This window comes from Podarcis erhardii (genome assembly GCF_964252035.2).
Source record: "Podarcis erhardii genome assembly, chromosome: 14".
NCBI lineage: Eukaryota > Metazoa > Chordata > Lepidosauria > Squamata > Lacertidae > Podarcis > Podarcis erhardii.
The window spans coordinates 25935043-25960695 of NC_138503.1; the positions used below are offsets into that span (position 1 = coordinate 25935043).

General features: G+C 47.7%; 1 protein-coding gene across 2 annotated transcripts in view; it reads right to left on the minus strand.

The window, feature by feature from the left end:
- Nucleotides 1-5099: 5099 nt before the first annotated feature.
- The window catches only part of IGDCC4 (immunoglobulin superfamily DCC subclass member 4), a 78042-nt gene continuing 57488 nt past the window's right edge, over nt 5100-25653 (minus strand). For both annotated transcript variants that reach the window (XM_081838739.1, XM_081838738.1), the window contains exons 13-20: nt 25461-25644; nt 21327-21454; nt 19030-19200; nt 18278-18415; nt 18077-18182; nt 17014-17251; nt 6724-6885; nt 5100-5715 (exon numbers count right to left, since the gene is read on the minus strand). In XM_081838739.1, the coding sequence (XP_081694865.1) occupies nt 5191-5715; nt 6724-6885; nt 17014-17251; nt 18077-18182; nt 18278-18415; nt 19030-19200; nt 21327-21454; nt 25461-25644 (1652 nt within the window). In that variant the 3' untranslated portion in view covers nt 5100-5190. The remainder of the gene's footprint in view (nt 5716-6723; nt 6886-17013; nt 17252-18076; nt 18183-18277; nt 18416-19029; nt 19201-21326; nt 21455-25460; nt 25645-25653) is intronic.

Consider the following 25653-nt stretch of genomic DNA (forward strand, 5'->3'; position numbering starts at 1 on the left):
GCCAATTCCCCTCTAAAATTATGCAACCATGCACGATTATACAAAGATCTTATAATTATACAGTAATAATAACTAGGGATGCATTGCAAGGATCAGTGCAGATCTCCATGTGTTGCCTTTCAACTAGCTCTGCTCTTTTCTGTGCGCATACGTGGGTATACCAGAGCTCCCATTTTTTTGGGGGGGGGGAGTGACTTAAGTTGTGTTTTCCATCAAGTTCCATTGCATGTAGCAGAAGTTGCACATCATTCTCTTGAAAATGAAGCACATTGTGTTTTCAGTGTTCCTTCGCTTTGGAACATCTGGACGCAATTCAAAGTGCTGGTTTTGACTGATAAAGTCTTGTGCAGCTCAGTACCCCAATGTCTCAAGGGCCGCCTCTCCCCATACGAACCAGCTTGGACCCTGTGATTGTCATCTGTAGATGGGCCTCCTTCATGGAGGTCTGGAGGGTGGCAACACAAGAACACACCTTTTCAGTGATGGCCCCCCCATTTGTGGAATGCTCTCCCCAAAGAGGCTCACCTGGCGCCATCATTATACATCTTTAGGTGCCAGGCAAAAACTTCTTTTTCATCGGTTCTTTGGTCTTTTTGTGTGGGTGGAATGTTTTCATCTAGCTTTTTAAAAATAGGATTGTCTTTTAGATATATAAATATTTAATGCCGTTTTTAATGACTAGGACACTGAAGACTGGGACTCTGCAAATAACCTTGCTGCAGAAACACCAGCCTCTCTCCGCCACCCACTTTCACCCAGAACACTGCACAACTGCCACTGATGCTTCTCCCAAGACTTCCAATTTGGGAGCCCATCTGGAAAAGAAGAAATATTAAAAGTAGATTGAGATGTGAGATTTCCAGGGGGGAGGTGGTGGTCAGGAGAAGGATGTAGCACCCTACCCCCTGCTGTCTCCCCCCCCCCCGAATTTATACCTCCCTGACCATGTCTAACGCTGGCAGGAAATCGGACCTGGCCATTTCGAAGAGGAGTACATCCTGTGAACACCCCCTCACCACCCCTGTAACTCTCAGTAGAATGCCCCCCCTTCTCACTCCGCTTTTTGTAATTAAGTCCAACATCTGGTTTACTTTCTTCCCTAACTGTTGCTGCACACAGAGCAGATGTTTTCATCCTGATGGCCACACCAGCATGTAAATCTATTTCCTGAGTGGTTCCAGTTCATTTAAAACCTATCAACATGTATGTAAATAACCAATGGGCATGATGGAGTTCATTAATCTGTGATTGGCAGGTCCGGCGACAGGGTGGAGGGGCGGCTTCTAAAGCCAGACCTGATTTAATATCCCCCGATCTAATGAAGCCCACAAAATCTCTGCTTTTGCTTATTTCCCCTTCAACCAAATGACAGGGAAAAGCAAAGAAGAAGGCAGAGAAAGTGATACCAGATTGAGTCTCCTCCTTGCCATGTTCTTTCTGGGAGGCAGAGGGTGGAACCCCCCAGGGGCCATGGTCCCTTGGTCAATGGCAGGGGCCTGAGGGTACTGTAGGTTTCTCCGAACCCTTTTTAAAGCCTCCAAGCGGGTAGCTGCCGGCACACTTTGTACAAGTGAATTGGATGATGATGATTATTATTTATACCCCGCCCACCTGGCTGGGTTTCCCCAGCCACTCTGGGTGGCTCCCAACATCATCATCATAATAATAATAATAATAATAATAATAATAATAATAATAATAAAGTGTTAAAACATCAAACATTAAAAACTTTCCTAAACAGGGCTGCCTTCAGATGTCTTCTAAAAGTCAGATAGTTGTTTATTTCCTTGACATCTGATGGGAGGGCATTCCACAGGGAGGGCGCCGCTACCGAGAAGGCCCTCTGTCTGGTTCCCTGTAACCTCACTTCTCGCAGGGAGGGAACCACCAGAAGGCCCTCAGAGCTGGACCCCAGTATCCAGTGCTAATCCTACCCACCCATTGAAATGAAAAGTAGCCGTGTTAATGCACCTGTTCTGAGTGGGTTCAGCCTTGGATATGACTCATAGTTACTTAGTTTACTTATATTTTTTACAAAAGAATAAGAACAAACACCGCAAAGGAGCAAAAATCTACTGCTTTTATTCTTCCTTTTTTTAATAAAAAAAAACCAAGCATGAGGTAGTTGTTGTGTTAAGGAGGGGGGAAACACCATAGAGAAATTGCAGTACAAATGCTACACTAGAGACACACACTACTAGATTTTTTTTTCCTTTTTCATATAAAAATTAAATAATATAAAGATGCTCTGAGGAAATAAAAAATACATTGTCATACATTAAAAAGGAGAAAAAAGAGAAAGACCAATACCTAAAATATTAGGTACAAGAACCTACAGGGCCCCATCGCAGCAGGAATCCCTCACCGAGCCCGCAGTGAAATTAACAAGAGCCCTAAATGGACCCCTGTTCCTTTCAGTGGGGCTGAGGCAGGAGGGCTTCCTGCCTGGAAAGCGGCCTGTGTTAACACAAACATCCAGGCTAGTGAGGTGACCCAGTTGCTGGAGATGGTTCTCTATTTTCGGAACAAGCTGTTAGAAGCACTCGCAGAGTGTGTAATAAGTGGCGGCAACACCTGCCTGCAAGGAAAGGGCCAGCATCCACCAGAAACATGGGAACAGGGGGAAGGCTGCTTTCCTGCTGATGATGAACACAGAAAACATAGGGAAAGGACGGGAAGGGGGAGCTTTCTCAGCCCCAGGGCCACATTCACCCGTGGGTAACCTCCCGGGGGCCAGTGCTGCATGGGGGCCAGAGGCAGAATGAATGGAGGTACAGTAGGCTAGATTTAGAGGTGTGCCAACTTAAGAGGTTCCTACAGCCCCACCTGCCCCTCCGCATTCTCCATGAGATAAACAGGAGGCAGTATTGCAGTTCAGGGACACAGCCCAGCTGGGCAAAAGCACCTAGGAGGGCTGCAATGCCAGATCAAGAGGCCCATGGAGGTGTGTGCATCTTTGACCCACCCCAGGACTGAGGCTCTCCACCCCCGTGGAAAAGCTTTCAATTCAGGGGAGGAAAAGCTGACCTGTGGTCGTGAGCATGTCAGCGTGAAGGCTAAAGTGAAACTCAACATTGAAACTCCGGGCCAATAAAACCTTCATACCACTTGATTCGGCTGAACCTATAAACCAGCCCTAAATACTGCAACTCTCACATAAGGTGAGGGAGCAGGGATGTTCCAGCAGCATTGCAAGGGGCCCCTCTATTCAATCAGAAAAGTCAGCATCGGTAGAGGATGCAACCCAATAGGATGCCTGCCTGGGAGGTGGAGGGAAATTTCAAGGAATAGGTTGAGCGTTTCGGAACAGTTCCACAGCCCCACTGTGCCCTCACCCCAACGCTTTCCTGCTGCTGGATGTTGAGGGCCAGGTTGGTTGGGGCTCCTTTTAAGCACCAGAAGAACACCAGATGAGCTGTGGTGCAGAGCACTCGCAATACCTGCAGGCTGAATTCTACATGCTGGTAGTAGAAATACATTACTGGAGCCCTTGGACCAAAGGCAAGTGAGAAAGGATCATCATATTGTTCCCTGGGCCCTTTTACTGGCCCTTTTTACATAGGTGGTTAAACTTTTATTCTGCTTTTGGGGCAGGGGGTTGATAAAGGTGTGTCTGTGTGTGTGTGTGTGTGTGTGTGTGTAGTGCCCAGTTTCAGTTCAGAGCATCTAATGCACACTTGATGCACAACACAACACAGTTTCCTCTTCTACTTCAGAGAGGGAGATCCAACAACCTCCCAGAAACTGCAGGACTGCAGCTTTAACTATCCTGATTGCTGTGTATCACACACTTGGAAAATGTCACCAGGAGACAAAAGTTTTAAGCTGAAAGTAGGTTGAGAGAGGCGACCATTCAAATGGCCTTCCATACGGAATCAGCTCTCATCCCTCTGTCTGCCGCGGTGACTTCTCTCTACCTGTGTTTTTAAGTAGAGTTCAAAACAAGACATGCACACGGAGGGAGGCGGTCGGATTTCTCTAACTGTGTTATTTCAACTGAGATCTGTTTGAACAAAATGTGCATTTATGTTATGCTAATGCAAATTCATTTTTGGCATTTCCAGTTACAGATGCCATTAGGCATGGGGGTTCTATTTCTTGTTTTTAAAAGTAGGGGTAAAAGCATTAATTCTGGATAGTTGATATTTAATATAATTAAAATATTCCTATTGGGGTAAAAAACAACAACCCTCATCACATAGTCTTTAAGACTTGTAAAAAGCATCCCCCTCGAGGCTGAATGTGGAAAGTGCCCCTTTCCTCCTAATCTTGCATATGAAATAAGCTGAATTGGTGCCAGGGGTTGACAAAGGTATCCCTGCCCCCCAGTTAAAGGGCTCAGCAGCTACAAACCAATACCACCATCCTTGCACGGGGTGGTAGGTTGAGGGAACAGCTTAGCCAGATGAGAGGCAGTGCACCCCACCTGTTTAGGCCCTGTGTCAGCAAAGGGAGACCCTGGCATAAGAGATCCCGTGTCAGTTTCACAAGTCACACAATCTACTGCTCCTCTGCAAGGCCAGATTGCCAAAAGGCCTCATAAAAGCTGGACCCAAAGACCTGCTTACTTTGCGCCATACAGAGGTGCAAACCTGACACTGGTGCCAACGTCAGAAGGGAGCAGCGCTCATTCCATTGCACCAAGGCTCCTCCTGGCTGCATGGCAACCACCAAAAGGTGGCACTACGGGGTTGTGTGGGCTGGAGGGGGGAAATCCTGGTGGGATGAAAACACCCTGAGGGCCTTGTGTGGCCCACCCTGGCCCTTTGTGACCCCAGAATACCAGTCCATGACACCTCCTTGACCCTCAGCAGCCACGTAAAACCTTTCCAAAGTGGGCGCTGCAGGAGAACTGCTCACAAAATAAGACAGGCAGCAGTTTCTGGGGTCCTAACGCAAAGGCAAAATACTTGTGGGGTTAGGAGGAGGTCTCAACAGTAAAAACATTTGGGAGGCACTGCTGTACCTTCTTACAGGAACACAGGAAGCTGCCTTATACGAGTCCATCTAGCTTGGTATTGTCTACTCTGTCTGGCAGCAGTGGCTGTCTGGGGGTTTCCAGGCCCTCCTCCTCCTCCAAACCAGGAACTGTGAGGCTATTTAGTACCATCGAGGGCTAAGCCTTATTTAATAGGTATTACGTTACTTCTAAGCTCTGCTCTGGTCAAAGGTTTATAGTCAACGCCCTCTTCAAAGATGGTGGACGCAGGCCACACTCTCAAACACTGAGGGTGAATTGATTATACTAGAGAGGCTGCTACACAAGAGGGCCTGCGACTGGCCTGTGGGGAAAGCCTTGCGCAGGTTGGCTTGCGCATCTTCTCCCCCTTCTGGAAGGGAGTCAGAGTCCCCGCTCTCGGCCGAGTCCAGGCTTTGGCCAGGCCTGGGGAAGCCAGTGTCTGTCTCAAGAAATTCAGCGGCCATCTTGTGGGCCTGCCCATCTATCCTGAGCAACACACTGTGGGCCTCAGGGTCACTCTCATTTTCTTGGTCCCGGGACACTTTGGTGAGGCTCAGGCTGGGGGATGCCTGCCGTGACGAGTCCTCCGCATTGAGGTGTTCCCGTTCGCAGTCCTCAGAGAGAACAGGTTCCCCGTCCAGCACACAAAGCTGGGAGTCAAAATCTCGGTCAGAGGCTGAGAAGTCGGAGTGGACTATGACCTCTGCTTCCATCTGGTTGAGGCTGCTGGGGGCGTGTTCCTTGTTCGAATCATTCTGTATTATGAAAGAGACAAGCAAAGAGTAGGAACAGTGGTGAAATACTGCAAGGTGTGTTTATCGAAAAGCAGGAGGTGCATCTTGAACAAACGCAGGATGAGGAACACCTGGCTTGACAGCAGAACATATGAAAAGGATCTGCAGGTCTTAGTGAACACAAGCTTAACATGAGTCAAGAGTGTGATAGCAAAAAACGCAAATTCTATTCTAGGCTGCATCAACTGAAGTATAATGTCTCTGGGCCTTAAATTGAGGCTTATACAACAAAAAATAATATTTAGAATATACTGGACCCCATTACGTTTGTTTTAAAAAGTGCTAAGGTATCTAACTGCTGGAGATGCAACCGGGATAATGCTTCTCTAAAATATGTGTTTTTTCATTTTCCTATATTGAAAGGTTTTTGGCAGAAGATAACTGAAACTATCAGCAGAACTGCACGGAACAACCTTGCATTTACAGAGCAAAATATCCTCTTGAATTATATACGCAGAGCATGGAACCTTACGAAAGGACAATGTGGGTGGACTCTCTGTGCCCTTACCATAGCAAAAAGACTGATACTGATGAATTGGAAAAATAAAAATGTGGCTCCCTTCTATGATTAGATTGAAAACTTATACAAACATATGAACAACTTGCATATAAACACAGAGTTGTAATGGGCAAATTCAATGATATCTGGAATCCATTCTTACAAAAACTGTAATAGGTTAAGATCTGGTGATGCACACACACACACAAATATAACATCCAGATCAAGGGAAATCACTAGAGTCTAGTCAGCCAAATTATGCTGACCCCTGGCACTAACCTGGGGAAATTCCTATAGGTGCTCTGTTGATGGAATGCACTTTATCCTGGTAAACTAGTCAACCAGGCATTCTGAGGAGAAGCCAGGAATTTAAATGTAACTTCGCAGTCCCCAGTGTTATGTGAGCCCTGCAAACAAATCTTTTCCTTCTTGTTCCAAACAGCAAGAATCCCCCTGCTGGGAATACACACCGTAACAACCTCATAGACCAGCGCTTGCAGCAAGACCTTTTGCCCTCCGTTGGACGCCATCTTCAATGATCCGTTCAAAGCCATGGTGGGATCTTTGGGAGCTGCGTCTCCATAGCCAGCGATGCTGTTTGCCCAGCTGCTCAGCGATTTCTCCCAGGGAGGCTACAGAATTGTAAGGAAAAGAAGGGACATTATCTCTGGTGCCACACAGGAAGATCCAAGGTCTGTGGGTGGAAATAAAGCCTAAGGGTTTTGGGGACACTTTGCTGCTGGGATTTGCAAGGCAAATGGAAGCAGTGGAAATAAACAAAGGTAAACTAAATGAATGCAAAAAAGGAAAAGGCTGTTCCTTGCCAGCCTTTCCCAGATGTTTCAGACCGCAACTCCTGTCAGTCCTAGCCAGCACAGCTGTCTAAAACATCTGGAGGGCACCAGTAAGGCTGCTCTTCTCCAACCAGTTTGAAGCCCTGGCGAAATAATAAAAGAAAGGCTTTGTTTCCACTGAGGTGAGTCTTGGCTGAGTCACTTTGGACTTAAGGTAGCCAAATGCAATAAGGAATTAATCCCAGCACATAATTAGTATGTCAGGGAGAAAGGTAGTCAACAGCTGCATGACATGCTAGCTTTCTAGGTGAGGGGATTAAAACTTCTTTTATTTTTTTGTACAGAGGAGTATTCAGTGATGTGAGCCCTCATCTGCAGTCTAGCACTCTAGTGAGAATGAGGGCAAAAAGGGCCTCAACAAAGTGTATATGAACTCTTGCAAAGCGTTCTACTCTTTAATGAGTTTCTTACCGCTTAGTGACTTGTAACAAAATAAAAATATTAAAGACAGCTGGGTTAATTGCTTTTTTTAAAAAAGCAACAGAAACAGAATTTTGCAGTCTTCTGAAGTTAGACAAATTTATTCAGCTTTACATCATTTCTTCCCCTGCTAGGTTCTGAATTTCTCTGGCTTTGGCTCACATGTTTCAAGTCTGCCTTTGCAGACTTAAGGAAACTAACTTGCTTGTTTGTTTGTGGGAGCGGGCAGGATGGAAGAATGAGTTTCTTGTCTTTCTGCCCCTAGGTGCTCAGCTTTGGACTAGTTTGGACCAAGTAAATTCATTCACAAGGAGGGTTGATACATGATGTATGTGTTTCAAAAGGCCATGGGTTTTCTTCCCCTGTCAAAATCGCCAAAAGGAAAACAACATCAGCTAGGGATGGGCTCCTGTCTTTGCAAAGAGGTTCCCTTGTGTGGAGACAACAGCCAAAACCTGGCTAGAGGAGGAGGAAGAAGAAGAGGAAGAGGAAGGCAGCAAGATGGGAAATGAAAAAGTGAATTGGGCTGTTAACCTGGCAGGAGAGAGAGAGAGACAGAGAGAGAGAACGAACCACAGGCATGTGAGAGAAAGAATCAGGCAGCAGTGATGCTGTGACATTTTAAAATTGGAGGCTGACAGTCCTGTGGTTTATCTTGCATTGGATGATCTCCTTCAAGAGGTTTCAGCTGCAGGACCAAATCCTGCTCACTCCCCCCAGCCCCTGATCCCAGACTCAAAAACTATTGCTTCATAAACCAGGCCAAAACCTGCTCCTCTGCGGCGTTCTCCAATCCCGTGGGCCACAAGTGTTAGCCTGTTTGCAAGTCTAATTAAATTATACAGCTAGAAGAGAACTTGTCCAGGCTCCTTTATTCTCTCCTCCTCCTCCTCTCCGGTTTGCCATAAAAACGCACAACACTTTGGGCCTTTGCCTGGCCTTTCAGAGCTTGAGCTGGTTAGCTCTCAAGTTGGCCTTTTCCAGATCCCAGAGTGGGACGGTTTCTCTGGGTGCTGGAGGCCCCCAGCTGGGGCAAAAGGACTTGCTTTCAGGTGTTTCGAAAGGTACAGAGGCTGCTGTTCCCACCCACTCACCCACCCACTCCCCAAACTTCCCATGAACTGGAAATTGAAAATGGCATACCACAGCCCTCCCGCTCTTGCAAGGAGGACCCAGGGAGGCCTCCATATCCACTGGCAATGCCAGGGTGTTGTCTCGCCTTCCCCTCCCACCCCAAAGCATGCCAGGTCCTGCTCTCAGTACCCCCAGCCCTATTTCATATCTTAGAGGAGGACCATAGGAATCTGTCTTATCCAAAGTCAGACCATTGGTCTATTGAACTCAAAATGGTCTACACGGACTGGCAGCAGCTTCTCTTCAGGGATTCTGGGAAGGAGATTCCCCCAGCCATTGGGGACGGAACCTGGGGCTTCTGCATGCAAAGCAGATGCTCTAAAGCTGACCTATGATCCTTAGTCTAAAGCTGCCTTATACCAAGTTAGAGCCTTGGTCCATCTATCTAAGGTCCAGGGCCTTCTCAGTGATGTCTCCGACCTGGTGGAATGCTCTGTGCCATGAGACCAGGGCCCTGCAGAATTTAACTTCCTTCCGCAGGGCCTGTAAGACAGAACTATTCTGCCTGGCTTTCAATTTGAACCTGACCTGATCTTTTGTTCCCCTTCCTTCCCCCCTCCCCTTTTTGTGAAGATTGCCCGCTCTGGTAGCCCACAGCTGGTTCTCCCCTGGTCTCCTCGCTGGCCCAAGTGGGACTAATTTAGCCAGCTAGCCCTGGTGATCATCTAATGTTTATTGGATGGATTTCCCCCCTAAATTGATTTTTTATTTTTTGTTATTTACACTTTATACCATATTTTATGCTGTTGTGGTTTTTTTTAGCATCAATTAAGTGTTTTAAATTTTGTTGTTAGCTGCCCTGAGCCTGGTTTCCTGAACCAGGAAGGGTGGGTATAAATTAAAAATATTATTATTATTATTATTATTATTATTATTATTATTATTATTATTATCTCAGTGCTGTCTACACTGACTGGCAGCAGCTCTCAGACAGGGATGCTCTCCCAGTCATGCCTGAAGATGCTGTACATTGAATTCAGGACCTGTGTTCTAGCCACTGAGCTACAGACCTTCAGATTCTAACACTGGATTATAAAGAGAAATGCAATCATGTTTTAACTCGGGGGGGGGGGGAGAAACAGGAGGAAGGATTAGAGTAGAGGGACCTTCCCTGACATCTGCTTAGCATGCTGCTGTTCTGGCACGGAAACAGTGGAGCGGGTGAGAAATCAGAGTGTGATGCTTCATAACTCGAGGCTGACTTTGGCTCAAGTCAAGCTGACCTCGTTTCCACGTCAAAAGGTGGAGGGGAGCACACCAGATGTTGTGTGTTTCTCTCGTGCCGTGACCTTTCCATGGCATGCCGTTGTCAATAATCCAGATGGGAAGGGACAAGGAAGGGTGAGCTGGGCACGTTAAAGAGCCTCCTTGTGCCAATCTTATTGCCAGGGCAGCTGGGCCAATCTCTTGGGCAAGGACCCCTTCCAAGCCAAGACTAAATCAGAGCGCCTAAGACTCTTAAGACGAGCCCCTCAGGGCCCTTCTCACTCTTCAACTCACAGTATGTCTAACTCTGCACAACGCCCCCCAAAAATATGCCACCAAAAAGTAGGACCAAAGGGGACACAAGTAAACATATCCAGATTTATAGGCATGGAGGCAAATTTAGAAACAATTGCTAAACATTCAATAGAAATACTTCTCACCTTGGAGGGGAGGCCTGGGTGCCTGCATGGCTAAATTAGGGTTATCAGACGTCCCCGTTTCTCGGGGAAGGTCCCTGAATTTGTGAATAAGTCCCTGGACAAATTTCATCCCCGGAATGTCCCCGGATTTCATCTAATGTCCCCGGGAAATGCAGCAGTGGCAGTTTCAGCAGCCCGGAACAGTTAGCTCTGGCTGGCTTCAGGAGCTGCTGGGAAGTCCCCATATTATGGTGGTGCAGGGGCTCTAAGATGCAGCTTCCAGGCTGCCTCCACCTTCCCTGACCCCAGGAACTAAACTGTGAAGGGAGGCTTCATGCTGCCTATCGGAGCAGCCCCATCCCAACTCCTACTTGCGTGCAAGCAGGAGCGGGGAAGGGATCTCTCAGTTAGGCAACAGGAAGCCTCCCTTCCCAGCTGAGGGATCCCTGCCCCCTCCTGCTTGCACGAAAGTAGGAGTTGGGATGGGGCTGCTCCAAAAGGCAGTGTGAAGCCTTCCTTCCAAGCTGAGGGATCCCCGCCCCCTCCTGCTTGCACACAAGTAGGAATGGGATTGGGGCTGCTACAATGGGAAGGGAGGCATTGTGCTGCCCGAGCCTCGCTGCCGCCACCACTCTCAGCCCTCCTTCTCCGCCTTCCATGACTGACCCACCGCGCACCGCTTCCCCACCACCTCCACCACCACCAAAGAACCCACAACTCAGGGGCTGCCCAGGCTCATGGAGAAAGGAGATAGAAGCCTCAGAGGAAGGGGAAATGTGGTGGTTGAGGTCAAGGCAGCAGCCGCCCCTCTGCCACTGCCATCACTGCAGCATCAACGTCCCCGAATGTGTAGTAATTAATTAATTAATTAATTAATTAAAGTGCCCCTGGATTCATTGAAAAAAATCTGGAAACCTTAGGCTAAATCCACTGTCCAGGTTTGCTAACTGTTGATTGGCAGCTCCAAGGTTGACTCCCACTAGGTTCCTCCTACTATTCCTCTGCGTCCAACCAGCCCATGACAAGGCCTCATGTAGCCAAAAAACAGGCGTTTCTAGACTTATCTTCCATTAATGTAAAAAACGTTAAGAGGGGCCCTGCTAGATCAGGCCAGTGGCCTATCTAGTCCAGCCTGTAATCACAGCAGCCCCAAGCAAATACCCATGGGGAACCCACTGCACGTCACTCTAACCCCTTTTAAAGTTATGCAGTCTGCCTCTCTGATAAGAAGGTAGGCAGATTGGGGCTGGCTGAGTTTGGATCAGATGCTACTACTTAATCCGTTCCAGAAGACTATTCGGTTTCCAAAAAGTTTGAAAACCGAGGATCAATGGGGTGGCTGCAAAGCCAATGGGGGGGTGGAATTAAAAACATGGCTCGGAAGCTGTTTGGCTTCCGCAAATCGTTAAAAAACCAGAGCAGTTACTTCTGGGTTTTGGGCATCCAGGAACCAAAACATTCCAAAACGGAGGCGTTCAGGAACCAAGGTTTGACTGTATGGGCCAGATCTTGGTTAGGCAGCCACATTTCCTCCCCTCCCCCAAACCTCATAGATTTGCTTTTAGAAAAATAACAACACAGACCCTGAGCTTCCCAACCCCACCCCCCTTTTTGTAGATATAAAGTGGGAATCACACCCCAAAATCTGTCTCAAAATAAGGCCGGGAACAACTGGCACCTGTCAATAATGGTTTGTGTAAAGGAAAATGAAAGACAAAGATGAAAGCTGCATCTTTTTACTGGGCCAACTGATGGTTGGAAAACCAGAAAACTGTGGAGTTTCAGCTGTTCCTTGTAGCTGAAACTGACCAGCAGCTACATTAAAAACCTAACCCAGGCTGGGTTGGTGGGTTAGCACAGACATCAAAGCCACCAGGACAAAGGAAATGAGTTTGCAGCAGCAGGATTAGCCAGCAGGGGCCTCTCAGTGGGTGTGAAAAGAGGGGGGTGGGTGAGGACTTCGAGATAAATGGATAAACACCCCTTCCCCATCACTTGCTCAAACCCCAAACAGCTCAGATGGAACTGCAAAGAAGAGTTGCGTTCATCCACGTTTTCCAAGATAATCTGGGGTCTCAATGGATGATGAAGCCACATGGAGACTCTCTTACACAGAGACTCTTCGAAGGAGGGCAGGCCTCTTTCCTTCCCCCACCAAATGCTGACAGTAGTGGCAGAACACACACACACACACACACACACACACACACACCTTTGCAGGGCAGGCTTCAACATAGATTGTCTTTGCTCCCCTCTAGCGGCCAGCCAGGGGCGTTGAGACCAGGTGGAAGATGTCTCCCTGCCCAGCTCAAGGCTGAAACAAAACACTTGCAGCTGCTGCGCTCAGGGCACTCATGCCCAGGTCCCTCCCTGCCTGGCAAAGGCCCTGTGGGGTTCTGGGTTGTCCTTTTCATTTCCAGCAGGGCTGTCATGGGAAGACTTGGCCACTGCACTTCATGCTCTCCAGACTGGACTACCGCAATATGCTCTCGGTGGGGCTGCCCTTGAAGGACGATTCAAAAAATTCAGCTTGTCTGATTTTGGCAGTGTTGGCAAGGAGGGGAGAAATTAAGCAAACAGGGTGCTAAGGTGGGCAGAGACCAGTGGTGGGGTGCAAATCACCCCTTTCCCAGTCATAAGGTTGATTGTTTGATGCGTGAAGCAGAGGTGGCAACTCTCCACCTTTCCTCAGCAAATCTGTACAGAACCGCTGAAGGGGGGGTTGTGAGTCTCCATGCTCCATGCTGTGAATGGGTGCATGGGAGCATGGGGTGGCATGTGACACCCCCCCCCCCGGAGGGCTGATTGCAGCCCTCAAACTGAAAAAGGTAAGCGGCCCCGATGAACAAAATCTAACCAGACTGGCAGCTGAATCTTATTTCAACAGTGGTTGTGGGTCAACATTCCCCTCTGTCCCACAATACTAGAGGTCAGAAGGCAAGTTTAGGGGGCACAGGCTAGCTTTGGGGACTCAGGAGGATGGGGTGGGTTACACCTCCAGCATCTGGCACCTGAGGCAGCTGCCCCACTCTGGCAAGTGGCAGGGCTGGCTCTGATGTTTAGAGTCTGTATCTGCCTACTGAAGATAATATCGAGCCTGAAAGGAAAGGGAAGACCATGTGTTGCATTTCTTGGAAGATCTTATACTTCCGCTTCCTCAGACAAGCCTCACAGGGTCTCGGAGATGACTCCTCCTGGCCACCTGACCTGCTGTACAAGTGTGTAAAGGGAGACACAGTAGATACAGAGTCTTTTTCTCCCCCCCGCCCCTCGTCAGATTGTCACTCCGGACATCCACTGAAGCTGAATGGTCGAAAATTCAGGACGAATACTTCTTCATGCAACATATAGTTTAAGGTTGTTGTATTTCAAAAAGTGAAAATCCTGACACAAAAGTTGTTGAGTTTTTAAAAATTATTTTTGGTCAAACTCATTGAGCTTAAATGTGATGTTCTGAGCTATTTTTAATAGCTCAATCTACACTTCCGACATAGGTGCTGTTTATGAGGACCGAATCCCAGCTATGTTCAGGAAATTCCAGACATATGGCAGCCCCAACAAACTATGGAAATCAATCCTACAAGAGGGAGTGACGCCCACCACTTTGGATAGCTTTAAAGGAAGACTGGACAAAGTCATGGAGGAGAGGGCTATCAGTGGTGGTGTTTTGCCTTTGCCGCCAGAAGCCTATGAATACCAGCTGCTGGGAATCACAGGACAAGCACTGCTGGACTGGGGTTCTCCTCCTGGGCTTCACGGAGGCATCAGGATGGCCACTGTGAGAACAGGACGCTGAGCTAGATAGGCTCCCTTTGGCCTGATCCTGCAGCCAGGCTCTTTTTATGTTCTTATGTAAGCGGTTTACAAGCAGCTGAGCTGGAGCTATTACAGTGGTACCTCGGGTTACATGCGCTTCAGGTTACATACACTTCAGGTTACAGACTCCACTAACCCAGAAATTTTACCTCAGGTTAAGAACTTTGGTTCAGGTTGAGAACAGAAATTGTGCTTCGGTGGCGCGGCAGCAGCAGGAGGCCCCATTAGCTAAAGTGGTGCTTCAAGTTAAGAACAGTTTCAGGTTAAGAACGGACCTGCGGAACAATGGGGCCTCCTGCTGCTGCCGCGCCGCCGGAGCACAATTTCTCTTCTCATCCTGAAGCAAAGTTCTTAACCTGAAGCACTATTTCTGGGTTAGCAGAGTCTGTAACCTGAAGCGTCTGTAACCGGAGGTACCACTGTACAGGGAATGGAAGATAAGAGAGGGTGAATTGCCCCAGGGCCATGTGGTGAGTCCTTGGCGGAGACAGAGAACATGAACCCAGGTCCACCTCCATTTCTCCACCCACAAAGAGGTTAAAACCTCTGGCTGTAAAGAAACTCTACCCTGCCCAGCTAAAGCTCTTGCCACCCGACTGCACTTTGCCCTCCTCCCCGTCTCCAGCTTGACGGCTGCTTTCTCTTCAGGGCTGGGGACCCGCAAGAAATGTCATGATTGACGCCAACGCGAAATCCCACGCGCTCGCCACACACTTGTTTCAGTCAATCTCCTAATTACCTTACACATTCTCCACAGGCTACAAAGACAGGCATAAACTGATTAGCTAAATTAGGCCAATTAAACATTCCCTAATGAAATGAAATGCTCCAGACAAACTCTGGGAAGCTTTAAAGAAAAAGGGTGGGCGGGGAGGGGCAAGCGAAGTGAGGAGGAAAAGCAAAGGCGGCACAATTGGCAGGCAAAATAAGTTGCCGCAAAAGAAAGAAAAAGTTATAAAGGGAACTTGGAGCAGAAACTGCCATGACAGCAAGACTTGGGGGGTGGAGTGGGAGTGGGGACGATGCACAGGTGCAGCCCCCCCTCTTCTGCCTGTCCATAAAACACACCAAGCTCCAGAACCTTATGATGCAAATCTGTTCATGGGGCAACATCTGGCCACAGAAGGAGTCAGAGGAAGAAGGTAAAGGTAAAGGGACCCCTGACCATTAGGTCCAGTCGTGGTCGACTCTGGGGTTGCGGCACTCATCTCACTTTACTGGCCAAGGAAGCCGGCGTACAGCTTCCGGGTCATGTGGCCAGCATGACCAAGCTGCTTCTGGCGAACCAGAGAAGCGCACAGAAACGCTGTTTACCTTCTCGCCGGAGCGGTACCTATTTAATCTACTTGTGCTATGACATGCTTTCGAACTGCTAGGTGGGCAGGAGCAGTGACCGAGCAACGGGAGCTCACCCCGTCACAGGGATTCGAACCGCCGACCTTCTGAGAGGCTAGTCCTAGGCTCTGTGGTTTAACCCACAGTGCCACCCGCGTCCCTCAGAGGAAGAAGAATGGTGCTCAAATCCATGACCATTTCTTGCACTCTGCAGTTTGCTGACACCAAGCCCCAACCAGCGAAGGGGAATGGGCTAAATACACATGCAGAACATCTTGGGAAGCAATAAGTGGGATCCACTGACATCTCTTAAGACACATGATTTAGCTTGGTTCTGTACTGCAGAAGTTCTCTCTGGTACTCCAGGTTTGGCAATTATTATTTTACACTACCTTAGCACAGGGATGGCTTAGCTCAGGGGACCGTTGAATTTTCTAAGCCCGAGGGCACTGGTTGCCAGCAAGTCCTCCACTCAGGTCTTCCTATGGTATCTGTGAACCAGCCTCCTGCTCAGTGGCATAGCGTGGGGGGTGCGGGGGGGGCGGCCGCACCAGGCGCAACATCTGGGGGTTAGGGTTAGGGGGCGCAAATCCGCAGGTTAGGGGGCGCAAATCCATGGGTTGGGGGCGCAAATTACTTGCCTTGCCCCGAGTGCTGACAACCCACGCTATGCCACTGCTCCTGCTCCTCTTCGCTGCTCCCTTTTCCTCCCTTGCAAAGTACATACAGCTGAAGGAGGAAGCTAGAAAAGAGACTCTCTTCCTCATTTCCTCCTTCAGCTCTGTGTGCTCTTCAAGGTTCAGATTATTTTTGCTCAAACACACTTTTGCCCAAATCCTGTGATCCCAGCACAGGGATTTCTCTATTGGTGGTGCAAGACAGTGGGGCAGAGGCCTGATCCATGGGAGAGAACTGAATGGGGGTGGGTGAAGAGATGCTTACTGAACTCAGCCAAAAAATCAAAATATGCCTTGCAATTGGCTATCATGTACTTTCTTTGCAGAACTTATCTGGCCCCATCTGGATAGTCATAATCATTTTCACCCCAAACCAGACACTTCTTGGCTCTTTTCAGTTTCACCCCACCCCCAGCAATCACATTAAAGGCTGCTCGGCAATTGTTTTTATTTTAAGCTCTAGCAACCTGCTTCCATCTTGGTGGAAGTGGTGCCTGGGAACTTTTGCACATTCTCAGCATGTCCCAAAATGTCTCCCAGTGCCTAACAAATCCAAACCCCCTCTTCCCAATGTCTCATCCATGCATTGTCTAGCTGGCCCTGCGTGTGGAACAGGTAGCATTTCAGAGAAAGCCACCTTGAAGGTCCTGTCTTTCATGTCCCCCTTCCCCTTCCAAGCAATCTAATTTGGGCTTTCAGGATCGCCAGGAACATAATCTGCCATCATTAAAATATCTTCACTGCCTTCAACATTTCGAGGCCCAATTCAAACTGTAAGATGTAACCTCCCCCAAAATATCCAACCCACCTTGGGAGCAGGTTATCTGAGGACTGCTTGTTCCCCTTCAAAGTGGCAAGGGGATCCCCACGAAAGGAGACCATAGGACCAAATAAAATACCTTTCTTTTGATGTGGCCTGTGCTGTCATCCAGGGGGCAACCACGAATGAGGCCCTGCACTTCAGTCAGCTCCATGATGTCCGCCGGTGGTGAGGGAGCATCATCAGAGAGCGGGGTCATCAGGGACTCCAGTTCATGAGAGTTGGAGGGGGCCACAGGAAGGGACGGTGTTTGCCGGCTCCGGTGATAGTAGGTGTGGTTCCCGGCTGCTTGGGAAACCAGGCCTGCCACAGACTCTCTGCAGGAGTGAATGAACAAAAGACTAAGCGCTCACCAACCAGTAACGAAATGTCCTCTGCAGCTCAATGAATGCTGGAGATTTCCCAGCAGACTGAACCAGTGCTAGGCATAGGACTCATTCTTGGCCAATAGCAGCAGGTTATTAAATGACCAGTTGCTGGTTTATTTGCTGTGGGATGATATACAGAACAGAAGCTACCTTATACAGAGTTAGACCCCTGGTCCATCTAGGTCAGGGTTTCCCAAACTTAGGTCTCCAGCTGTTTTGGACTACAACTCCCATCATCCCCAACTAGCAGGACCAGTGGTCAGGGATGATGGGAACTGTAGTCCAAAAACAGCTGGAAACGCCAGTTTGGGAAACCTTGATCTAGGTCATTATTGTCCACAATGGCAGGTAGAAGATCTCCAAGATTTCAAGTAGGGGTTTCTTTTCAGTCCTTCCTGGAGATGCAGCCAGCACCTGAGACCTTTACTTTCAAAAACTGCAACACTGCCTTCATAATTCCAGCAAGGCAGCTGTGTTAGTCAGCCAATACAAAAAACATATGCTATGGTACACTTTAGGGTTGTAGCTACTTTTGTATTATACTGAGATTATCCTGCTACGTGTGTCCGTGACAATGCTTTCTCTAGCACCATAGGAAACAGTCTTTGACTAAGTCAGACTATTGGCACATCTCGCTCACTGCTATCTGCACTGACTGGCAGTGGTCCTCCAGGCTTCGGACAAAAGACACAGAACAGAGGCTGCGATACAGATATGGCAGGCTCATGGCCAAACGGACAGGCTTCAGTTTGGTCTGAAGTACCAGAAACCTACCTTGGCTTGTTGTTGCGAAAGCTGGCGCACATGCAGAAGAGGACACACAGCAAGCCTAGGCAGATTCCCACGATGATCCCCGTGACAGAGTGAACGTCCAGCATATCTGAGGGACACAGGAGAGCAGTCAAAGAGAAGAGGGTGATGCCGCGGCCTGCCAAGGCGAACCCCACCTTGCACTGTGTGCGCTGCTGTGTGTACCTGAGAACTTCTCCTGCAAGGTCTGCACGTCCTTGACGTTGGAGTACGGCCCTGACCCAACCACCGTCTTGGCTCCCATCTTGAAGAAATACCGGGTGTCGCTCTCCAGCCCGTGGACTTCGGTGCTGAACGTATTGCCTGAGCAAGAGAGCAAACCCAGCAGGTGCTCAAGTGTTGCAGACTGGCTCCCATGTAGTAGTAATAATAATAACAATATATTATTTATACCCCGCACACTCTGGGTGGCTTCCAACAAAAGATTAACAATACATCAAAACATCAGTCATTAAAAACTTCCCTAAACAGGGCTGTCTTCAGATGTCTTCTAAACGTCAGATAGCTGTTTATTTCTTTGACATCTGATGGGAGGGCATTCCACAGGGCGGGCGCCACCACTGAGAAGGCCCTCAGCCTGGTTCCCTGTAACTTCGCTTCTCGCAGTGAGGGAACCGCCAGAAGGACCTCAGTGTCCAGGATGAACAATGGGGGTGGAGACGCTCCTTCAGGAGCTGAGGCTGAGGAAGACTGCTTCTTCTTCAAAGATGCACAGGGGTGGGGAAACCCTCAGTCCAATTTCATGTGGGTGTCAAAGAGGGGGAGAGAGGGTGGCAGAAGAAGAGAAAGACCTATTCACCGCCATCTCTGCTCACCTTGGCATGTTGCCTCTGGCAGATGACCCCTGAGGGAAAGTTGAAAAATGAAACGACTCCCGTACTGCTGCGCAAAAGTTTCCTCTGTGCATTTTTTTTTACCTTCTTTTGTCAGCAGAGTCCACATCTCATCAGGTTGAGTGTGGTTGGCGTTGTAGAGGATGAGGTACTCCACGATGATGCCGTTTGGCTCAGAGGGGGGGCACCAGTGGACCTGGACGGCATATGGGTTGATGGGATGCAGCCGCAAGTCAGAGGGAGGCGTTGACGGCCCTGCAGGAAGGGAAGGACAGAATGCAAAAAGGGAGAAGGGGGTTTATCGAGCAACCGTTAAGGCAGCTGTCTCCAGATGTCAGGGACTGAGCAGAGGAGGTACGGTAGAGACTGCCTCCCCAGCCTGACCCTTCCAGAGAAGAAGAAAACAGTTCAGAATTACAACAGGGGGTTGAGGGAGATCACAGCTCAGAGGCGGATGAGGGGGGAAGCTGGGAATTAATGGGAGAGGAGGAAGAAGAAGCACTAAGGGGGCAACAGCTGACAGACACAGCGTCTTTACAAAGCATTCCACACCCCCCAAAAAACCTGGCGAGCCTTGAAAGTAGGAGAGCAAAGAGCTCAAAGGCAGAGGGCACTTGTCAGCACCCATAGTGATGACACATGAAGGGAGAGAGGGAGGGGTGGAAACTGACGCAGAGCAAAGCCTTTATCCCAGAGGCTGCATTTCTCAGCCTTTCTCTGTGAATATTGAATAAAAAGCAGTTGGTAAGAACTTTTCCTTGTCTTATCCATTCCTGGCAACCTGCCGTGGGGGGTTGGATCCTGTGCTGCCTGACACCAACCTGCTATGTCCCTCGTCTAGAACCCTGGGGAGCCACTGCCACAGTGATCTTCTTGAATCTTGGGTCCCCAGATGTTGATGGGCTATAACTCCTGTCTTCCCTGACCTTTAGCTAAGCTGCCTGTGGGTGTTGGAAGTTGGACTCCAACAACCACTAGGGACTTCAAGGTTGAAGAGGGACACTGGTGCAGATAATGCTCAGCTAGAAGGACCAATGATCAGTGGCAAAGCATGTACTTTGTATGCACTAGGTTCCAGGTTCAATCCTTGGTGCCTCCTGGTAGGCCTGGAACCCTGGAAAGCAGTTGCCAGTCAGTGCAGACATTACAGAGCTAAGTGGATCAACGGTCTGTTGGTATAAGGCAACTTCCTGTGAGACTCAGAAAATCAACTTCTTATGGCTTACTCCAGCCTTCCCCAACCTGGTACCCCCTGGATGTTTGGGACTTCAAGTGCCATCAGCACCGCCAGCCAGCATGGCTGTCTGATGACAAGGCCCACGGGAGCAAATTGGGATTTTTAGCTCTTAATTTGGATTTTTTTCTGGTCGAGGCTGCTGTTGCGTCTTTGTTTTTTATTTTTATTTATTTCACAAAATTTATATTCTGCATGATTCTATTTAAAAAGCCAACCCTCTCAAAGTGGTTAACAAAAAGAATAAAACAATAAACAACTATTTAAAAACCTTTAAGAATAATTAAAATCAACGATAACCTAAAAACCAGATTAAAACACATGTCAACGTTCTGCATGTGTGGATAGGCTTGCAAAAAAATTATGTTACGAGCAGGCATCAAAAAGAGTACATCGAAGTCACCTGCCTGTTGTCAATAGGTAGGGAGTTCCAAAGTATGAGTTCTAACACACTGAAAAATTGATTTCTTTGCAGAGCAAATATTAGTTATTGTCATAAATTTTTATTTGCTTTTGCCTGTATTTTAGATTTCTATCTTTGCTGATAATTTTAAAAAAATGAAGAGCAGAATATTTTCGATTAAGCAGTTATAGGGGCTAAAAACTTACATTTAAAACTCTCAGTCTGAAAACTAAGCGCTGCAAGAACCTGGGTAAGAACACAAGCCATTTTGCTGCTTGAGGCAAAGGGAAAGGTGTAGCCTCCTCTGTTCCCATCATTCCACATGCAGAAGCCAAAGAAATGGCAGCTGAATGTGACAGTGGAGGTAGAACACAGCAGCCACCTTCAGTTTGTCTAATCCTCTTTAAAGCCAACTAAGTTGGTGGCCATCACTATCACCTGTGGGAGAGAGAGCCACAATTTAACTATGAGCTGTGTGAAGAAGCCACTGGTCCTAGGGTTGGGAGATAAGCAGCCATTGGTCTTAGCAGGTGATACACCCAGCTCTGTTCTGCCCAACACCTTTTCCGTCAATGCTTCCATCCCGCATCTGCTGCCTGAGACTCTGCCTAACGATAGGGCCGGCCCTTCATGGAACACATATGCTATTGTTCAGTTAGGTAAGGTAGCCTGCACTCCCCCATCCAAATCTTTCACCCCAAACCTGCAGACATTTATTTGTCAGGCACTCTGTTGTGTACTCACTGTCTGGAAGGGTGAACCATTCCACTGCATTCCCGAATGGCCCATCGACGCCGACGCCATTCGACTGCACGGCAAATTCGTATCTGGTGAATGGCTTCAGCCCACTGATGAGGATGTCTTCATCAGAGCTATGGAAGGAAGAATGCCCACAAGGGAGAAAATATTATGACGCCATCTGCAATCTGTGTACCCCTGTAAGAAGACTGGCAGCTGTCAAAACAGAAGAGATGGCAGGTCTTGTGGTTTCATAGTGCTCCGCTTGATATTTGAGATTCTTACCTAATAGCAGCCCCACTTGAAGCAAAGAATTCATTCAGAGAAGTCATGGGCTTCTGTGTAATAGGACAGGAAACTGATGGATGCAGAACTCACTGGCCTTAATGCTGACCCATGGATTGCCAATATATGGTTTATTAAGTCATGGATTATGTACAGGGCTGGAGAACTTCATGCCCAGAGGCTTTCCTCAGGCCGCACTTCCCCTCATCAGCCCTGCTTTGCACCCTCCTTGAATGTTTTTGCCCTGCTGGAATGTGTCCTTGAACTCCCATTAGGTGTCTTGCCTGCTTGGATAGAGAGCAGGGAGGACAGTAAGAGTCTGCGTAGAAACTAGCCTAGTGTACAAAGGTAACATGCACATTCATTGCCCCTTCTCATGAGTCGCAGCAGAAGCTGCCAATAATAGGCCATTTCTGCACATGTCAACCTGCCTGCCATTTAATATGAGCTTCTTCTTTTTAAAAGTTTTTATTAAATAGTTTCTTGTGTTACAAAAGAGGGAAATAAACAAGGAAAAGTACATAGAGTGTCTCCACTTTCAATTCATAAAGTCTTCTTACAGTTCATTTACATTCAGTATAAAACACTATTGTCATAGACATTGTGGAGTTGGGGGGAAAGAGAGGGGAGGGAGAGAGATGGGGGAGAAATATGATCTTTCATTCTGTTGCACAGTATTTGTGTAGGGTTTTTGTGTCAGCATCATGTGGATGGGTCCTTCATATATTTATTCATTTTTATTGGGTTTCCAAGAGATTATAGGGCACAGAGCTTGCTTGGTTGTGTTCTGTTGGTTGCAGTATGGTTTGTTTTTATGTGGGGGGGGGTGTCGGATCATACTGGCCAAATCATTTCATATGCTGTTGGGGAGGGGGGATAGGTCTTGTTGGGTTTTATGTGTGATGAAGGGGAGCTACATTGGGGTCAAGGCATCCTCCTTTGCTTCTCCCAGGGCTAGTTTAAGTTTGTTGGTTAACTTTTTTCCAAGATGATCTGTTGAGGCAAATTCACATGTGCAATTGCCTTCTGGGACACAGCTGGCTGCAGTGCGCAAGAGAGCTTTCTAAACATTAAGAAGAGCCTGCTGGATCAGGCCAATGGCCCATCTAGTCCAGCATCCTGTTCTCACAGTAGCCAATCAGATAGATAGATAGATAGATAGATAAACTTTTTTCGCATTAGCCAACGGCCATAGCAACATAAAACAAGCAATATATACAGTGGTACCTCGGGTTAAGTACTTAATTCGTTCCGGAGCTCTGTTCTTAACCTGAAACTGTTCTTAACCTGAGGTACCACTTTAGCTTATGGGGCCTCCTGCTGCCACCGTGCCGCCGGAGCACGATTTATGTTCTCATCCTGAAGCAAAGTTCTTAACCTGAAGCACTATTTCTGGGTTAGCGGAGTCTGTAACCTGAAGCATATGTAACCTGAGGTACCACTGTACAATTAAAAAGACAACGATGGGTAAAAAGGACAATCAAATGATCAAGTTTATCGTTCATATAGTGGCCCTTAATCTCATTGCACCCTCGATAAACTTAGCAACCTTTGCTGTTGTCTGATCATTTTGATCTGATAACAGAAAGAACAATGTGGCCGCAGATGGGCGGCCTGGGAGTGGGGTGATGATCTCATTCCTCAGATCTTTATAAAGGGGACAGGACAGGAGAATATGAGCCACTGTTTCCAGATTGCCAATCAGATGCCTGTGGGAAACCCGGGCACAAGTGCCCTCTCCCATCCTGTGGTCTCCAGCAGCTAGTATTCAGAAGCAGTACTGCCTCCAAGCATAGAGGCAGAGCATAGCCATCACGGCTAGTAGCCATTGTTAGCATAGCCCCAATTGATTCTGAGCGACCATTTTCAGTCTGGCTGGCAGACAGCAGTGTTAAACACTCTTCAGAAACTGGGCGTTGCTTCCCAAACCCTCATAACTATGGGCCTGGGCCACGCCAGATCCGTGGTCAGGCAAAGAATCATGGACATAGAGAGACAACAGGACTGTACAAGGGTCCCCGATTATAAAATCATAGAAAACGGGAGATATGTAGCCGCTCCAGCAGCATATCTCTATTTCCTCACATCCAGAAAAGCAAGAAGGGCTTTTACTCTTGCTAGAAGCTCGGCCTTGCCCTCACCGGTTCTGGAAGGTTCCTATAGAAGGGTCCCATACGCACAGAGACTTTGTGCCTGCCCATTGTGGGAAATAGGAAGCCTCAAACATATTTTTCAGATGTCCTTTTCATGTTGAGATTCTTAGAGACGCCATTGATCCTTTGCTGAAGAGGCTCATCGATCTTTCAGACAAGTCTAAACTTAATTCTCTCCTCTTAAAGGTAAAGGTAAAGGGACCCCTGACCATTAGGTCCAGTCGTGACCGACTCTGGGGTTGTGGCGCTCATCTCGCTTTATTGGCTGAGGGAGCCGGCCTACAGCTTCCGGGTCATGTGGCCAGCATGACTAAGCCGCTTCTGGCGAACCAGAGCAGCGCATGGAAACGCCGTTTACCTTCCCGCCGGAGTGGTACCTATTTATCTACTTGCACTTTGACGTGCTTTCAAACTGCTAGGTTGGCAGGAGCTGGGACCGAGCAATGGGAGCTCACCCCATCGCAGGAATTCGAACTGCCGACCTTCTGATCGGCTTCTGATTGGTTTAACCCACAGAGCCTCTCTCCTCTTAGGCAAAGATAATAAGACAACCTGGCTGGTAGCCAGATTCTGCACCCAGATTTGTAGGCACATCCTCTAGAATAAAATAGCTTACTAGAGAAATGCGAAGTTGCCCTTTAGGGCGCCTCAGGGTCAATTTTTTATGGTAGCCCAAATTTCAGTTGTATGGGTGAATATATATATCTCAATTTTAGCCATTGATAGCCTTATTCTTCATGGATTTGCCCATGAAGCCTTCCAAATTAGTGGCCGTCACTGCCTCCTGTGGGAATGAGTCACATAGTTTAACTATGGGCTACGTGAAGAAGCCCTTTCTTTTCTCTGCCCTGAATCTCCCAACATTCAGCTTCATTGGAAGCCAACAAGTTCTAGCGAGATGAGAGAGGGAGAAAAACTTTCACCCGTCCTCTTTCTTTGCAGCAGCACCCCATATGCAGACTGCATGGGTGCTCAGTCACCCTCTCTTTTTTTGTAAATCTTTATTGGTTTAAAATACGAACATACAATGAAAATAGGTGTAACAAAGTTAAATACAGAAGTAAATAACAAAAAAAGAAAAAACCTAACGACATAAAAAAAATTTTTTCAAAAGAACAAGAAAAAGGGGGGGGGGGACCAAGAATTTCATATCTATCAAATAAATTTTTTTTGCAAGAAACTTCCAATCGTTCTCGTTATACTTTTTCTATTGTCATGGTATTATCGCACAGTTTTGTTTTATATCTTTTTTCTTACATTCCACTATGATATTTACTGTATTTTTCACTCTATAAGACACACCAGACCACAAAATGCACCTAGTTTTTGGAGGAGGAAAACAAGAAAAAAAATATTCTGAATCTCAGAAGCCAGAACAGCAAGAGGGATCGCTGCACAGTGAAAGCAGCAATCCCTCTTGCTGTTCTGGCTTCTGGGATAGCTGCGCAGCCTGCATTCGCTCCATAAGATGCACACACATTTCCCCTTACTTTTTAGGAGGAAAAAAGTGAGTCTTATAAAGCAAAAAATACGGTATTTCATTTATCTATTGTTCACAAGTATGATTCCACTTCTGCTAAGATGGTATCACTTTTACAATATAATCTTATATATATCCCTTAAATATTTTCCATTCTTCATGTGTTTTCTGGTTTAAGGCTCCCCTGACTTTTCCCGTTCGCTTTGCTAGTCACCCTCTTACCTTGTGTAGTAAGTCACAAGCGAGGCGTTTTTCAGCCCCCAGGGACTGAACCGCACGGTGTAATTGACGATCTTCACCGTGGTGAAATCTGGCTTCTTCCACCTCAACCAAATTGACGTGGAGCTGTTGGATTCCACATAGACGTGGGCCGGGGGCAGTGGTGGGCCCTTCTGAAGCGGAGGGTCTGAAAGGA